At 32.8% G+C, this 17,349-nt stretch overlaps 1 protein-coding gene across 1 annotated transcript; it reads left to right on the top strand.

The window, feature by feature from the left end:
* Positions 1-1,639: 1,639 nt before the first annotated feature.
* LOC132187518 (mitochondrial-processing peptidase subunit alpha-like) lies at positions 1,640-7,711 on the top strand. Its single transcript, XM_059601857.1, has 13 exons — positions 1,640-1,810; positions 2,575-2,814; positions 2,941-3,237; positions 3,871-4,038; positions 4,212-4,379; positions 4,520-4,600; positions 4,778-4,844; positions 5,405-5,502; positions 6,323-6,395; positions 6,507-6,577; positions 6,794-6,843; positions 7,220-7,332; positions 7,412-7,711. The coding sequence occupies exons 1-13, from the start codon at positions 1,772-1,774 to the stop codon at positions 7,462-7,464; spliced, it is 1,518 nt and encodes a 505-aa protein (XP_059457840.1). The 5' UTR covers positions 1,640-1,771; the 3' UTR covers positions 7,465-7,711.
* The last annotated feature ends 9,638 nt before the right edge of the window (positions 7,712-17,349 follow it).

Raw genomic sequence — 17,349 nt, 5'->3', positions numbered from 1 at the left:
CGTGCATATTAAGGTCGAGTTATTAGCGTCAACTATAAAGTGGACGCTAATATTCATCTTTTCGGTCGCCTATTAGCGTCCACTTAGATGTGGACGCCAATACTTAACTATTAGGGGCGACTTTTCAATAGTTGAGTATCATGGGCGCCCTGATGAGTAAATTTCTTGTAATGAAAAGGTGTGATCTCCGACCTCAAATTTCAACTTTCGTCTTAAGTTATCAGCATAGCTTTGCAGTCAACTCTAGGCCACTGCCATCCTCTGCTTGATAAGAACTATTTTATCTCGGGTATCTTGGATCATTTCCAGTCGCAAAAATTGTTTATCACTGACATTATTCTAATAAAGAGGCAACTCATACATTCGTCCGTAAAGTGCTTCATAGGGTTAGGACTCGCAGCATTTGCATGCACATGGTAGTCACTAGGGCTTGCAGCATTGGATCATAGTAGTGATATTGACCTTGGTTTTGTTTGGTTTAGTTTTTGTATCAGCAACAACATTAAAAGGGGGAAATGCATGAATTAAAAAGGCATATGAGAGAGAAGCGTTTTTTAGTGATTAAAATAAAAGATAGGGGAGCTATAGTGCCACCTGATATATAGGGTGGCATTGTAGCTGAATGGTAGTTCAGGGGATATACAAGGAAGCAATGAAGGGAGATTTTGAGGAGTTTTCTCTAAATTTAGGGAAACAAAAAAAGCTTTAGATAACGTATTAGAAATTCTATTACTTCTTAGGCTTGATTCAATATGCTCTTAAATTTGGCAAAACCGAAAATAAGGTGAAAGTAAATATTTGTTCTTTAAAAAATCACTGAATTTTAAGTTCGTATTTTTGAAATTTCAATGATCAAATTGGTCATTATATTTTTTTTAAGGGATTAAATACCTTAACTTTTTTTATTTTTTTTTATTTTTTGCCTCATATGATTTACTTTTTATCACAAGAGGTACTTATAGTTTGCCTAAAGACGAAGATAATACCTTTGTTTAAATTTCGTCTAAAATTTAACGGAACGTCACGTCAGCACTAATAACAAATTGACACGTGTTCATATAATTAATTAATTAATTTTTTAAATTAAAAACATTAAAAAATTATATTTAATTAAATTTTTAAAAAATAGAAAAAAGTTTGGGGTGGCGGTAGACCGTAGCCCCAAATTTTATTTTATTTTATATTTTAAATTTAATTAAATATAAATTTTTAATGTTTTTATTTTTAAAAATTATTATTTTTATTAATTATATGGAATACATGTCAATTTGTTATTAATGCTAAAGTGGCGTTTCGTAAAATTTTGGACAGAATTTAGACGGAAGTACCATCTCCATCTTTAAGCAAACTAGAGGTACCTCATGTGATAAGAAGTAAACTCTAGAGGACAAAAAATAAATAAATTAAACCTTTGGGGAATAAGGTATTTAACCCTTCGGTCTTCTTCCTACATAGTGTCAATTGAAGTAATAAAATTGATGCCACCTATTTTTTTTAAATGCAGCATAATTACAAATTAAAAGGCCTAGTTAGCAAAATAAAGCACTAAAAAATGGACCAAAAACTAGAAAGAAAAACGAAAAATACTAAAGAACAGAAAATAAATGAAAAAAGCATAACACCACAAAAAAAAAACACTTCAACTAAACCCTTTGTAGAGCGCGACTACTATTTCCATTGCCAGGCCAGTTTTCTCAGAAACCTCAAAAGAAGGAGACAGAGACTACGACCTCCAAAGGTTTGTAGGGCTTTAAGAGGAAGCAACCACACCATGTACCGAACCGCAGCTTCACGTCTCAGGTCTCTCAAGGTCAGTATCCACTGCCAATCTCTGTCCCCTCTCAAAACCCTAACTTTCCGTTTGGTTCCCTAGAAAATGTCGGAGGGGAAAAAAGGTTAATGGTAATACTGAATCACTGATACAGCTTCTGAATCCTAGTCACATGAACCTAGACTAGAACGTCATGAAGTAAGAAGATTGATAAACTATATATATATATATTTTTATTTTTTAATACGTCGACTTTTTCTCGGTTAGATCTGATTTTGGTGTGTTGGGTTATTGAGATTATGATTGTTTTGGTGATTGGATATGATTTATGTTCTTTTAGTTAATGTTTTTATATTGGATGGAGAGCATAGTAAGCGATTTGGTTTTGTTTTGTGTAGGCTGCGAAGCTATAGGATTGTATTGTCTTTGAGGGATTAAAAAGAAAAATGTGTTACAATGTTCATTTACTCTCTGTTTGGTTTCTGGAAAAGAAAGGGATAGAAAGGAAATGAAATTGCGGGCCTCACTTTCCATGTTGATTTCTTGTTTTCAGGGATTTTTGTGAGCAAAACCATTCAGCTCAAGTGTTTTCTTTTTCCACATGAGTTTTTGAGTCTTAATAACGTAGAAAAGTTTTAAAATTCAAAATTGAAATACTTTGTATATTTAATCCAACAAGTTTTGTTTTATCATGTATCAAAATAGGAAATTTACTGGTAGAAAATTCTTTGGTGCCTGGTATTCTACATTTATGGCTTACTAATTAGTAATGTGTCATCCTGCTAACGAAACTGCTTGAGTAGGGTCGTGTGGGAACTTTGGGGGCCACCAGGTTTGCGACATCAAGTGCAGTTGCTGCAAAACCATCATCAGGGGGTTTCTTTAGCTGGTTGACAGGGGAACGGACTAGTACTCTACCTCCTCTGGAGATCCCACTTGCAGGCGTTACCCTCCCTCCTCCACTACCTGATTATGTTGAACCAAGTAAAACTAAAATTACAACTCTACCTAATGGTGTCAAAATTGCATCGGAAACGTCAGCGGTATGGAACAAAGTGTTGCAACTTTTGTATTCCATGATTTTACTCCATCCTAGTTTTAAAGTTCAGCACTTGGTGTTTTCATTGTTTGTAATCCTGATCAAGGTTTGGCTGGTTGGTCTTAAACAGAATCCTGCAGCATCCATAGGGTTGTATCTGGATTGTGGTTCCATTTATGAGACACCAGAGTCATTTGGGGCTTCACATTTGCTAGAGCGGATGGCCTTCAAGAGCACAACAAACCGGAGCCACTTGCGCATCGTGAGAGAAGTGGAAGCAATTGGTGGTAACATAGGAGCCTCAGCCAGTCGGGAGCAAATGGGGTACACTTTTGATGCTTTGAAAACTTATGTTCCTCAAATGGTGGAATTGCTTGTTGACTCTGTGAGGAACCCTGCCTTCTTGGATTGGGAACTCAATGAAGAGGTAATATTTGTTATGTACTCATTATTCAGTCATATTGGTCATTGGACATATATGAGTATAAAAATATTAGTATAAAGAACCCACAGCGTGTACTAGCCTTTGTGGCCTAGTGGTACATCTCCCTTTTATACCTGTAGGGGAAGGATGGCATTTTGAGGGTTGGAGAGGGGTATGCCACTTCCTTAGCCTCTATTACCAGTGATAAAAAATAAATAAAATGTAACATATAAGGGCCTCTATTTTTTGTGTTTCCTTTCAGGATTTTCCTTTTCCATTTTATGTTGTATATATGCTAGTATTGCCCAAGTGGCATATTGTTGCATAATTACTTTTGTGATTGCTTGAAACCAGTTTGGACACTTGAGATGGTAAATCCTATTGATTAAAAGATTATGTGTAGACATTCTTTATTGCGCTCTTTTTACTGTCAGCTTTGTTCTGAAGTTATGTACATTTTTTCAAACATTCACATGATAGATCAGAAACACAGATACGTGTCTAGATTTGGAGCTTAAATATGTGATACCCTATGTAGTTTCAGTGTCCATTGATCGTAGCCAATCCTCTTGTCTATTTTCCTAATAGTTGAGTACACCAAATGTTCTGATCTTAGTACACTATATCTTTATGCAGCTGCAAAAGGTGAAAGCAGAGCTCGGAGAACTTTCTAACAACCCTCAAGGGTTACTATTGGAGGCCATTCTGTCTGCCGGCTATTCTGGTGCATTGGCAAATCCTCTTTTGGCTCCTGAAGCTTCGCTGAACAGATTGGATAGTACACTTTTGAAGGAATTTGTTGCTGTAAGACCAAGATACTCTCTGAATAGTGCATGTGCACTTATTTATCATTGAATATAGAATTTTGACAATTCTTGGTTGACTTTATATTGTTTTGACTATTTTTCTTTATCTTTTATCTTTTTTCTATATTTATGCTTATGCTTACTGAATGGTGTTTGATGCCATTATTTCAGGAGAATTATACTGCTCCTCGGATGGTTCTTGCAGCATCTGGGGTTGAGCATGAGGAGCTTCTGTCCGTTGCAGAACCACTTCTCTCTGACTTACTGAGCACACGCCCTTCTGAAGAGCCAAAATCTGTATACGTTGGAGGGGAATATCGTCGTCAAGCTGATACAGGGGTGTGTATCAGTAATCATCCCCTCTCCTTTCTCCCCCCTTTTGTCTTACCATATCTCTTCATGGGTTGATTACCCACCTAAAAAAATAAGTTTCTGTTTATTGGGTTGTTACTTATCTCATTGACTCCTTGCAAGACCAGAACACACATATTGCTCTTGCTTTTGAAGTTCCTGGCGGCTGGCGTAAAGAGAAAGAAGCTGTTCTTGTGACTGTTCTTCAGGTGAGCATCTTAATGACATTGTGTTTGGGATCATCTTTTCTCCTTATGTTCCAGTGTTTGAAATGCTATAGGATAACTGGCTTGTCATTTTACATCATAACCTGAGTCCCCTTACCTCCATCCCAATAGAAATGTCATTGTTAAATGGCTGTGAATTAACAACTATGAGTTCTGCAGATGCTTATGGGAGGAGGTGGTTCGTTCTCTGCAGGGGGCCCTGGAAAAGGGATGCACTCTCGGCTATGTAAGTTTTACCAAGCTCTTCTGGGTTAATTTAGCTTTATATCTGGTTTTATTTTGGTTGTCGTTGCTTCTATTTATTTTAGGAAAAAATGCAAAATCAATCCCTATGATTTACTTGATTTGCAATTAACTCCATATGGTATCAAAATAAACTCAAAGGTCCATGAGTTATGCCAAAAAAACAATTTAGTCCCTACAATCAAATTCCATTCACAGACTTAACAGATTCTGATAGTGTGAAACGTTAAAGGCAATAAAGTTGACACTTGTCCTATTTAAGTCAATGTCACACTAACGGAATTTGTTAAATTAATGGACGGCATTTATCTGTGGGGACTAAATTATTTTTTTGGCATATCTCAAGAACCTCTGAGTTCATTTCAATACTGTAAATCAACCAAGTGGTCTAATTTTGCATTTTTCCCTTTATTTTATTATTGTTTTTCCTTGTTGTGGCCATCTTTCTGTTTAACTCTTCGTTCCTTGCTGACTTTAACCAGTTTTTTATGTGAATATAGTCACAAATTTTCTGGCATCTAAACTTTGTGTCTTTGAACACAGATCTCCATGTCTTGAATGAGTACCAGCAGATCCAATCCTTTTCTGCATTCAACAACATCTTCAATGAAACTGGATTGTTTGGCATTTATGCTAGCACTGTAAGGCACAAACTACTAAATTTCCCTTAATTGTGATACATATTTGTTGGATATATACAATCAGTGTAGGGGTCTGTGCATGTGGGCGTGCTTCTGTATCTATAGGACAATTTCCAAACATCAATCACCAAATGTCAATAATAGTGACGTAAGATAAGCTAAAGTTATCTAATGAAGTTGGCTTTGATGGCCATCTGATTATTTATCTTAATTTAAGGTCCTTAAATAGTGTTGGTGGGGGATTTTGCTTGAGGATGTTAGAAATGATTCTTGTCTACTGGTTGTCCATATTATGCTCTTAACATGAATTTTATGAAAGGGTGGCTAGGAAAAATCTAAAGATACAAGCTGGTTTTAAAGAATTTTAGTAGAATGTAGCCTTGTGCAAGAGGATGGCTTTTATTAATACATACTAATGGAATGAAAATTTGTTGATAATTTGCTGATTGGGAATAACTTAATAATTCCCAAAATATTTTATTAGTCTACTTTTGCAAGGCACACTCGTATAAATGGGTTATAATGAAAAAGAAAATGTCATTATGCTATAAATGCAAGACGTCTTTTTTATTTTTTATATTACATAAATTATTCATATGGATGGGCTATGTGCAAAATTTACTTTTTCCTTTCTGTTTGGCTAGATAATGTGTTATATAGTATTTAATTCTTTGTATCTTCTGAATTCTAAGACAAAGTTTGGATACTGTCTAGACTTGCTGTCATGATTTAATTTCTTTTGGACTAGGTCTGTAAACTTCTTATTGTCACCATTTAGTTTTCTTTACTAAGCTTGAGGGTCTTCGATTTGTTGACATAGGGCCCTGAATTTGCGTCAAAAGTAGTTGATATAGCAGCAGAAGAATTAATCTCAATTGCAACACCTGGACAAGGTTTGATTTGCATCAGTCTCATCCTGTGTGTTATCTTAGTGAGATTCCTGATACTGAGTCCTTTATATTGTCTTTGATTTTCTATCTTCTCTTTTTCTGCCTATGTGGCAGTCACTGAGTTGCAGCTTAATCGTGCCAAAGAGGCCACAAAATCTGCTGTCCTGATGAATCTGGAATCTAGGGTACTCTCTTCCTCAATATATATATATATATATATATATATATATATATATATATATATATATATATATAATTTCTGTTGGTGATTGATGTTATGTTGTGGCATTCTGTCTGCATTATTCATGTGCTTCTCTTATGCTCAAGTTTTTTCTTTTCGTTGATTGCGTTGTTTGGTGCTTGTTTGTTTTTTACGGGCTCATGATTGTTGTGCTGTGCAGATGATTGTCTCAGAGGATATAGGTAGGCAGATTTTGACTTATGGAAAGAGGTATGTCATTCTCTATGCATTCATGCACAAACAGTTTCCCTTTATATTCTTCTTTCTTTTCATATCTATGCTTTCAGGATATAAGAAGCATGTGAAATATTAAGAAAACTTAAAATCATAGCTAGTATTACATCATGTAATTTTTTTTGGGGGAAATAAATGTTGCAACAGTGTAAAGACAAATGAAGGAAACAGGATGCGTCTTTAAAGTTTTGCATTTTTAAAATATTACCATATTTCTAGTGGCATTCTGAACAATAGCGATAGTTGTTTCCAAAGAGCAAAATACAGCCATTCTCTGTGCTATATTGGTGATCTTGCCATCTCAAAATGATTGTAGAATTAGTCTTTATAGTAGGGTTTTTGACCTTTGCAGGTTGCCTGTGGAGCATTTCTTAAAGGCTGTCGAAGAAATCACTTTGAAGGATATTACTAACATTTCACAGAAGATCATTTCCTCACCTCTAACAATGGCATCATATGGGGATGGTAATCTTTTATTCTGTCTAAAATTATCTGATCTCGTTTTTCTGGCATTGGTTAATAAGAAAGTTTCCCTTTTGTGCAGTTATTAATGTCCCCAGCTACGGATCCGTTTGCAGCAAGTTTCAAGCAAAGTGAGTTCCCTCTTCATTTCAAGCACTTTTTGAATAAAGGTTTGAAGAAGAGATTTTTGGTGAATGTTACAATGTAACACTTCAAGTTAATGTCATTTCAGCATGTTGTTGTTTATGACATAATAATAACATGCGGCATCATTGTTTTTTGTTCGTGCCTATAATGCAAACAAGATAACTAGTTATGTAATAAATTATATCAAATTAGGGTTTTACAAATTCAAACAAGAGAAACCATACTTCAGAGCTCCGAGGTTTGATGTCATCAGAAAATTAGAGTTGTCCAAAAGTATGTGTTATGCTATAGGTTGGGTTTATTTCATCGATTTATTCAAGGCAGCAAATTATTATTAAACAAAGATTCAAGTTGGTATTTGTTTCAAAGTGAAACGTTTTTAGGTGTTTGATGTGATCGGAATATATTGATGAATAGAAGATGTTTTTTTAGACATTTTCCGTTCGACATAAAGGGATGAAGGAAATTTCAGAAAATGGTTCACATGTTACCCCAATTTCTCGAGTTGATTTCCTTTCCCCCCCCCCTTCCCCTCTCGAGTTGTCCTTACTCACAAGGCCTGGAAGGCTTGGAATGATCAGATTGGGCATGTAAGTGAGGGATGGGTGTGAGATGAAGGGTAAAGGTATCCTTTGATGGTACTTTTGAAAAGGTTTTTATTTTTTTTTTATTTATTTTTTAATTATTTATTTAAGTGTTTTGATATGATATAAATGTGAGGTTTATGTGGAATTCACATTTGAGAAAATATTGTGGGCTTTACTAAAGAAAATTGTTTGGTTGTATTTTTTAACATGTTTATTTTGAGAAAGCACAATTAAGTGTAAAGATGACTTTAATTATACATAAAAAAATAAAAATTCTAAAAGAAGAGTGCCCTTGTGCCCACTTTAAGAGGAGAGTGGTGGTTGTGTGGCCACTTTTAACCTGTTGTGGTGGCTGTGTGGCCACGTCTGACTTGTTGAGGGTGGTTGTGCGATTACCTTTGTCTGACAATTGTGGTTGCACGACCAGCTCTCTTCCATTAGAGGTGGCTGTGCGGCTACTTTATAAACTTTTTATTTTTATTTTTTTTAAATCTTTTTCAAGCAGCAATTCACTAAAGCTGAAAAATTAAGCAATTAAGCATGTTTCAAAATATTGTCATAAGAATGAGTGAAGTTTTCTAAATAGTGTTTTATATTTTAAATTATTAAAAAAGTATGTTTTAAATTTTAAAATTAAGAAAGTGTTTTCAAAATGGCTACCAAACAAGGCTGAAGTTGCTCCATTACTAGCTTCCATCAGCATCAATGCTATGGATGAGGAGGAGCTTGGGCTGATATTTGATTGTTGGCCTTAGAAGTCTAAGAGCTTGTTTAAAATTGTATTTAAAAAATAGAGTTTTTAAGTCAAAAAAGAGCTTTTGAGCAAAAACTTCATTTTTAAACTCTTGTCAAAAGTGTGTTTTTGTCATTTTTTTTTTAGGTTTTTTGAACACTTAAAAGCGCTTTTAATGTATTTACCAATCGAGCATTTTTTTTTAAAACTAACATTTTGAGTGTTAAAAATACTTTTAGATTTCTCAAACATAATCACAAACATGCTCTAATTGTGCATGAAAATGTCACCGAGGTTCGTGGTGGTGGACTTGAGAGTTGAGGCCCATGTTGGAGGTGGTGTATAGCATCAATCCTGTCACTGAGGTTGGTGGTTTGCCTCAATTTGCTTGATTCTGGCCTTTGTTGCTTATATGGATTTGAAACTATACCAAATGGACGTTAAAACAACTTTTCTCAATGGAAAACTATATGAAGAAATCTATAGAGATCAACCTTATTAACCTCTCCATCATGGGAGTGCGGCTAACTTTTAGGTTGTTGCCAAACTATATCTCTTCCTTCTAGTTCTTGAAGAAGCGAAAAACTATTAGGGTAGAGGGCCATTGACCGGGACATCTTAATTATCTTATAAATGATCTGAATTGAAGTAAATCATATACTTAGTAAATTAATAATCATCATGTATCTTCATATTCTTGGGTTTCAACCCTTATAAAACATACACGCATGAATCTCTAATTGCAGCCCAAACTCCCTTCCTCACCCGCTATCATCCGAAGACATCATAGAGACCAAAATATGTTGAAAGAAACAATATGGTTAGAATGATAAAGATGAAGAAAATGAAGAAAATGATGCAAAGCTGGAAGTTGGCTCATCCATATGATGTCTTTCATGGAGGTCGAATCTAGGAAATGATAATGCTTTGGAGAAACTTTACAAAACTCGATTAAGCTTTCACGTGTTTTGACATTATCTCCTTAATGTTCAAAAAATCTCTATTTATGGTATCAAATTTTCAATTTTTTGCAATGTTCTCATCCGTTAAGATTTTTCGTTAAATTTTGTCAATTTTTTCAAAATACGCTTTCTTTCTTTTTTTTTTTAATAAAAAACTGCAAAGATTCAGGATTTAACTAAATTTGTAAAAATACTAACCTCTGAATTTTTGCAATTTTTAATTTTTTTTATATGAAAAAAACAAAGGTATTTTAAAAATTTTGATAAGATTTAACGAAATATTCTAACGGAGGGAGACATTGCAAAAAATTAAAAGTTGAATACTCTAAATTAAGAGTTTTTGAATATTAGAAAAATAATTTCAAAACAAGTAGAAATTTAGGAGAATTTTATAAAGTTTTTCCTAATTCTTTATTTTATCTTCATCTTTCACTGAAAAGTGGCAACATATATGCCAATACATCGATATACATACTTTCAAAAAAAAAAAAAAAAAAACGATATACATATGGAAATTAAAGCCCCATAATTAGCCAAGTTTTTGGAAATGATAATTCTTTATTTATCCAAAAACTTGTAGTACATAAGAAGCAACAGACAAGTATCTTGAAAGAACATCTTGAATTCTTGATTCTTGTCTGTCTAAATTGCCAGCTCTCAACAGCTCTTGAAGTGACACATACACGTAGGAATCCCATCCAACCACGGGCAGGATCCTAATTCTGCGTATTCATTAAGAACGCATATGAGGTTAGGGTTGGCAAAACGGGTAATCGGGTAGACTCGATTAGAGGATCCGTTAAGACCCGCGACCCGATTACCCGAAACACGAACACGACCCATTTAGCTAAACGGGTTAGCGGATTTGACACGATTATAACACGAAAAATATCCGGATAACCCGACATGACCCCCTTAACCCGTTTAGCATAACCGGGTCATATCGAGTAGACACGACCTGACACGACTTGTGCGCTAAACAGGTAACACGACCCGACCCGTTTTTTTTTTAAAAAAAAAATTTTAATTTTTTTTATTTTAAAAAAGGCCCTTAATCAAAATTGGAAAAAATAATTTAATAAAGGGATCTCTTAGGCTAAATGACTAGTCAAATTTATCTTAACCATCCAAGAAGAATAAAACGTTTTAAAAGAGAATGTTTTAATATATAAATAATGATTTAAAAGATAATGTTTTAATATATAGACCCACATAAAAAAAGTAATGGAAAAACAAGGAATAGGCCAGTGAAGTGAAGACTGTGAAGTCGTGAAGTGAAGAGTGAAATGAAGCCGTGAGTGAGTCGGTAAGTATTAGGATTAACTTAGTTAGAACTTAGACATAGGTTTTTTTTTTTTTTTTTTTTTTTTTTTTTAAAAATGGGAACACGGGTCCGGGCGGGCTCCAAGACCCGCTACCGTGATTGGATTCCTGCCGCTGCACTCCAATTGACCCGGCCAGACTACCGACCCATTTATTAAACGTGTTTGGCGGGTCGACCCGCCAGACACGAATTTAATCGTGTCTTAATCGGGTAGACCCGATTAAGACCCGAACCCGATAAGCCCAAACCTAATACCTATTAACTTCGTGTCGTGTTCGTGTCGGGTTCGCGGGTCGTGTCAAAATTGCCAGCCCTATATGCAGTCGCACCACCATGAATCTACGCACGGTAAAGTCAGTATTTCACTTCGCCACATACATTGGGCTGCGCATGCTAACATTTGAAGGCACCAATATTGAAAATTAGAAAATAGATCAAATTGCCTACCTTAAATTCGATATATATATATATATATATATATATATAGTAATTGCTTCATATATACATAAATTAAAGCTAATAGTATAATATGCAACCGATAGTACGTATGATCTAAAAGCATAGAATAATGCTATTCCTTATATCAATTTATCATACTCATGTTACATTTATTGATGACGTTGTATGTTTTAAGTAGCTTAATTACAATGTCAACTACTAAAAAAATAAAAGTTTAAGTTACTTAAAACACGTAACATCAGACGGTGTAACATGAATGTGATAAATTGGTGTGAAGTGTAACATTTCTCCTTAGCATATGAAGTTACACTATATCGAGATAAAGTAAGAGTAATGCTACATACTACATTTGTATCCTTAACCTACTGTTAGATTTCTTTTTTTCTTTTTTAAAACAAAAAAAGAAAAAAGAAAAGAAAAGAAAGAATTGAACAAATGGCTGGTTGAGATTGTCACGTCAACATTGTGGGATAGTTGTGAGATAAAAATATAGTATGTAACATTACTCATACAATAATGCTACTCTTCATACTCATGTAACACTCGCTGACATGAAGTGTTTTTTATGGTTTAAAAAAAATGTAAGGCACTTAAAATCCTTCATATCAGTCGGAATGACATGAATATAGTAAATGGTTGTGAAATATAGCATTACTCATCAAGATAATTATTGTAAAGAATATAAACAACTACTTACTTTCATTTGTAAGAATAAAAATGAAGATAAAGAGCATGATATAAAAGATGGCGAATTTGAGAGCCATAGCTTTTGCATGTAAGCCGGATCCTCTCTCAATTATGGTAATGCTATATGACATATAAATTAAGAGTATTTATAGCATACGTTGCTTTATTTAATTAGTAATAAATCATCCATTGATCTTGAAGTGGTACTAAACGAAGAAGCAAACACCTCGTTAACTTATTGAATATTGAATCAACAACATCATCACTTACAAATTAAGCTTCAGAAAATTATAAACAATTCTTGAAGATGTTGAAGGGAAGTAACATGATTCATGATATATATAAATGGACATGAATCATTATTAACTAACAAGCATGCGCAAGAGTCATGTATAAATGTACGTTTCCTCACATTTGTGGCTTTGTCAAACAACTTGAATGAACCTTCCAATATATTTTTACTTATTAGTAATTGGGGAAAGTCCACATAACCCCCTCAAACTACCACTCAATTGACAATGTCCCCCCCAAACTTTCAATTGTGACAATGTCCCCCCCAAACTACCAAAAATTGTCAATGTTCCCCCCAATGACAAAATTACCCTTAGTAAAATATAAACAAAAATACTAAAACTTCTAGAAAAAACCTAAAACTAACAAAAAAAAATCCAAACTTGGCCAATTTTTTCTTTTTTAAAATCAATTTTATAAGAAAAAAATTTCGATTTTTTTTTTTTTTTATAAAAATTGAAAATTTTCGTTTTTTTTTTATTTTATGTTTGTTTTATAATTTTATTTAAATAAAAATTTGCATTTAAAAAAATAAAATTTTCGTTTAATAAAATGAAATTTTTTGTTTTTTAAAACTAAATAAAAAAAAAAGTTTTTTAAAAAAAATAAAAATTTCCGTTTAAAAAAAAAATAAAAATTTTTGTTTAAAAAATTGTTTTTTTTTTTTAAATATTATTTTCAAATTAAAATTTTTCGTTTTTTTAAAAAATCAATTTTTTTTTTTTAATGTATAGGGATATTTTTGTCTTATTGAGAAATCTATAGGGAGATTTTTGTCTTATTGCTAGCTTTAGGGGGGACATTGACAATATTTTGGTAGTTTGGAGGGGACACTGTCACAATTGAAAGTTTGGGGGGACATTGTCAATTGGGTGGTAGTTTGAGGGGGGGGTATGTGGACTTTACCCTTAGTAATTTGTTTGCATGCCAAAAAAAAAAAAAAAAAAAAAGCCAAAGAAGAGAAAGGGAGCCTTTTGAATTTGGATTGCCTTAGGATTATTAAAAGGTTATAGTCCATTATCAAGCATTAACTGGAAGAAAGCGATTCAATATTTACTCTGCCCCTTCAAGCAAGCGATCACCTAAGGGCCAAGGAGATAATTGAATTCTTCAAAAAAAAAAAAAAAAAAAAAAAGGAGATAATTGAAAATCTTATAGACAAGTATTTATTTTGGTGTAACTTCACAGGTAATTTTTATAAAATTGCAATAAGGCCCCAAGTCAACTTAAATCAAATTCATCTTTTGGGAGCCCGATCATAAATTTTAGATTTCCTCATCCTCTATGGTTCTAAGTAGCCAACCAATCAAACCCCACATAATATTACTTCCTAAAAACACTACATGTCCAAGCCCATAGTACAAACAACGCCATTTTGATGTACACCTTCAACACTGTCAAAACACCCGAGCTAATGAACCGGTGACCCCTCTACCAACACAAGCAACTCCGTGCAAGCCCATCGCCAGGAATTGGATCCTCTATAATTCATTTAAACTGGAAAATATATAATTAGTTATATTTGATGGGTATTTTTGTCCTTTCACTTTTTGAGGGAACAAAAATACTCCTCGAATATAATTAATCAGATATTCTCCTGTTCAAGTGAACTGAAGAGGATCCTAATTCCCATTGCCACCACCACTACCCAGTCCAGGCCCCCCTTAGAGTTTGCTCCATGTTCGTTGCAATACCCAGGTCTAAACTAGGGCCTAGAAATTTTTAATTATGACTTAAGGGTTAATAAGAAACAAGGGTTAACATGAAAAATGAGGAAAAATAGGCATGATATGACCCTTGACGGCCAATTTTTGGTCTTGAGTGATCGATTAGTGTCGGTCAATTTGCGATTTGAATACGTCCAAGGCATGCATACATGATGGTTAACTCTAGACATAGAGAGAGAGAGAGAGAGAGAGGAGACTTTGTGGTGATTTTTGGGAGATCAAGTCCTCATGAGGTGAGAATCCTTGTTCTAGCCTTGTAAGCGTGTGTGATTTGTGTGCGCTTCCATTGTTTTAAGCTTGGTTTGAGATTTTAAAGGAAAAACCCCAACTTTAGGTTCTGTTGTTTTAGACTAAGAAGGTTTTAATGGGCAAAAAAAATTATAATTGTTTTTAAAAATGGCTAAAAAGAGCTAAATTAGGCTCAAAAAGAAGGTAAAATACTCAAAATATGCCCAAAATATCCAATTTTTTAAAGACCCAATTACCGGTCTAGATAACCGGCTTTGATTTTTAAAATTGACCAACCAGATTTACACCCATAATGATTATTTAAGGGACCGAAGAGAATGGCCACTGGTTTTGTTATTGTTAATTTCTTGTCTTTTAATTTTTTTAGGTTTAATGTTTAGTACTTTGATTATGAAATATAATTTCGTAGTTATGAGTGGCTAAATCTCTAGCTAGGGCTAGGGTTGAAGCCTAGTATTTTTATCTATGAAGAACAACAAATAGTCTCAAGAACACATAATAAAAATACTAGGCTTCAACCCTAGCCCTAGCTAGGGTTGAAGCCTAGTATTTATGTGAGGAATTTATAAAACCACTTTATAAATTATAAAATTATAAAACCACTTTATGTGAAGAATTTATCTAATTATAAAACCACTTTTTTATGTGAAGAATTTATAAAACCACTTACTTGCATATGTAAGAATGATGAAGATAGGGGTGCAAAGGCGGTTAGCGGTTAGTGGCAATAACCGCTAACCGTAACCGCCCTAGCGGTTAGTAAATTTCACTAACCGCAACCGCTAACCGCCTAGCGGTTAGCGGTTAGCGGTTAGTGGCCGGTTAGCGGTTAGTGAAATAGATAACCGCCCGCTAACCGCTTTTTTAAAATTGGGCTTTTTTTTTGGGCTTTTTTTTACCCTCATTTTTTTTTCTTGTATTTTTAATATCTTCTTGGGCCCAATTGCTATAAATATTTGAATTGTCATTGGATCATATGATTAAGTGTTGATCTTATAAACTTACAAACAAACAAAAATACTTCAATTGTAGTTATAAGTAACACATTGTTTAATCCAATGTCAATTACTTAATTTGATATTATATGAATCACATTGTCATTGTCATTGTACATGAATAATTGATTAAGTATTGGAATTGTAATTGGATCATATAGTTAAATATTTATCTTATACATTTATATTATTCAATATGCATATAATATAACTATAAGCAATTATATATATATATATAAAAAATTCAAAATTGTTCAAAATTGTTAATTTTCTTTTTTTTTTTTTCTTTCAAAAAATGGTTAAATTTCTTTTTCTAAAAAATGTTCAAAAAATACATTAATACTTCAATTGTGATTATAAGTAACACATTGTTGAATCTAATGTCAATTACTTAATTTGATATTATATAATCATATAGTCTCATTAAATTATATCATATGATTCATATGATTAATTATTTAAATTCTTATCATATTTACTTATAATCTTTTTTCTTTGAATTGAACTTAATATCTAATGGTAAATGGTAATGTTCAAACTCCTAAATCCTAAATTCCTAAAGTATCTAATAATGCTTTAATTAAATTGTAGACTTGTAGTTATAAGTAACATATTGTTTAATTCAATTGAATCAATTGTGATTATCATTGTACATGAATCATATGATTAACTTGTAGACTTATGACTTATGAGTTATGTCATATTATATATGTATTATTTATTATTATATAATCATATGATTTAATGATCAAGTCATCATGTGATATAATCATATCAATTATAGTGATAATATATAAATTACTAAAATTATAATGATAATACATTAATACTTAAATTATGTTTATAAGTAACACATTGGTCATTGTTTAATCCAATGTCAATTACTTAATTTGATATTATACGAATCATATCATCATTGTACATTAATAATATGATTCACTTGAAGTCTTGAATAAAGTATTTGAATTGTCATTGAATCATATGATTAACTATTGATATTATACATTTATATTATTCATATACATATGTAGACTTATATAGACTTATAGGTTTATAACATACATTGGAAATAAGTCTCTAGATATTTAATTGTTGTATTAGTATGAATTAGTATACTTATGAGTTATGTCATATTATATATGTATAATTTGTTATTATATAATCAAATGATTTAATAATCAATCTCATGTGATATAATCATATAAATTATAGTGATAATATATTAATACTCAAATTGTGATTTAATTATTTTTAAAAAAAAATTGTGATTTAATGATCAAGTGATTATATGATATAATCATATAAATTATAGTGATAATATATTAATACTCAAATTGTGATTTAATTATTTTTAAAAAAAATTGTGATTTAATGATCAAGTGATTATGTTATATGTATAATTATAAAAATATATTATATAAAAAGGCGGTTAGCGGTTAGCGGTTACGGTTAGTAGACCCAATAACCGCTAACCGCTAACCGCTAGGCGGTTATGGCGGTTAGGCGGTTAGCGGTTAATGCGGTTAGACGGTTAGGCGGTTAGGCGGTTGGCGGTTATAGCGGTTAGCGGTTAGCGGGCGGTTAAAAACCGCCCGCCTTTGCACCCCTAATATCACATAATAATTAAAGGCTACAAAATGAATGTTATAAGGATGGACATAATAACAGGGGCTCTCTTATCCATGATAAAGATAAAGCACTCATGGATAATTTTAAGTTGTTTCATCTTTGATTATTTTTAATGAAAGCCTAAACCTTATTTTATTTTTTACTTTTTTTTTTTTTTAAAAAAAAAAAACCCGCACAACATATAAGCGGACATTCGGGTAACACGTTATCTTTACCTAACCATAGTTTAT

This window comes from Corylus avellana, chromosome ca7 (genome assembly GCF_901000735.1).
Source record: "Corylus avellana chromosome ca7, CavTom2PMs-1.0".
NCBI classification, from domain to species: domain Eukaryota; kingdom Viridiplantae; phylum Streptophyta; class Magnoliopsida; order Fagales; family Betulaceae; genus Corylus; species Corylus avellana.
This window is presented reverse-complemented; position numbering and strand designations above follow the sequence as displayed.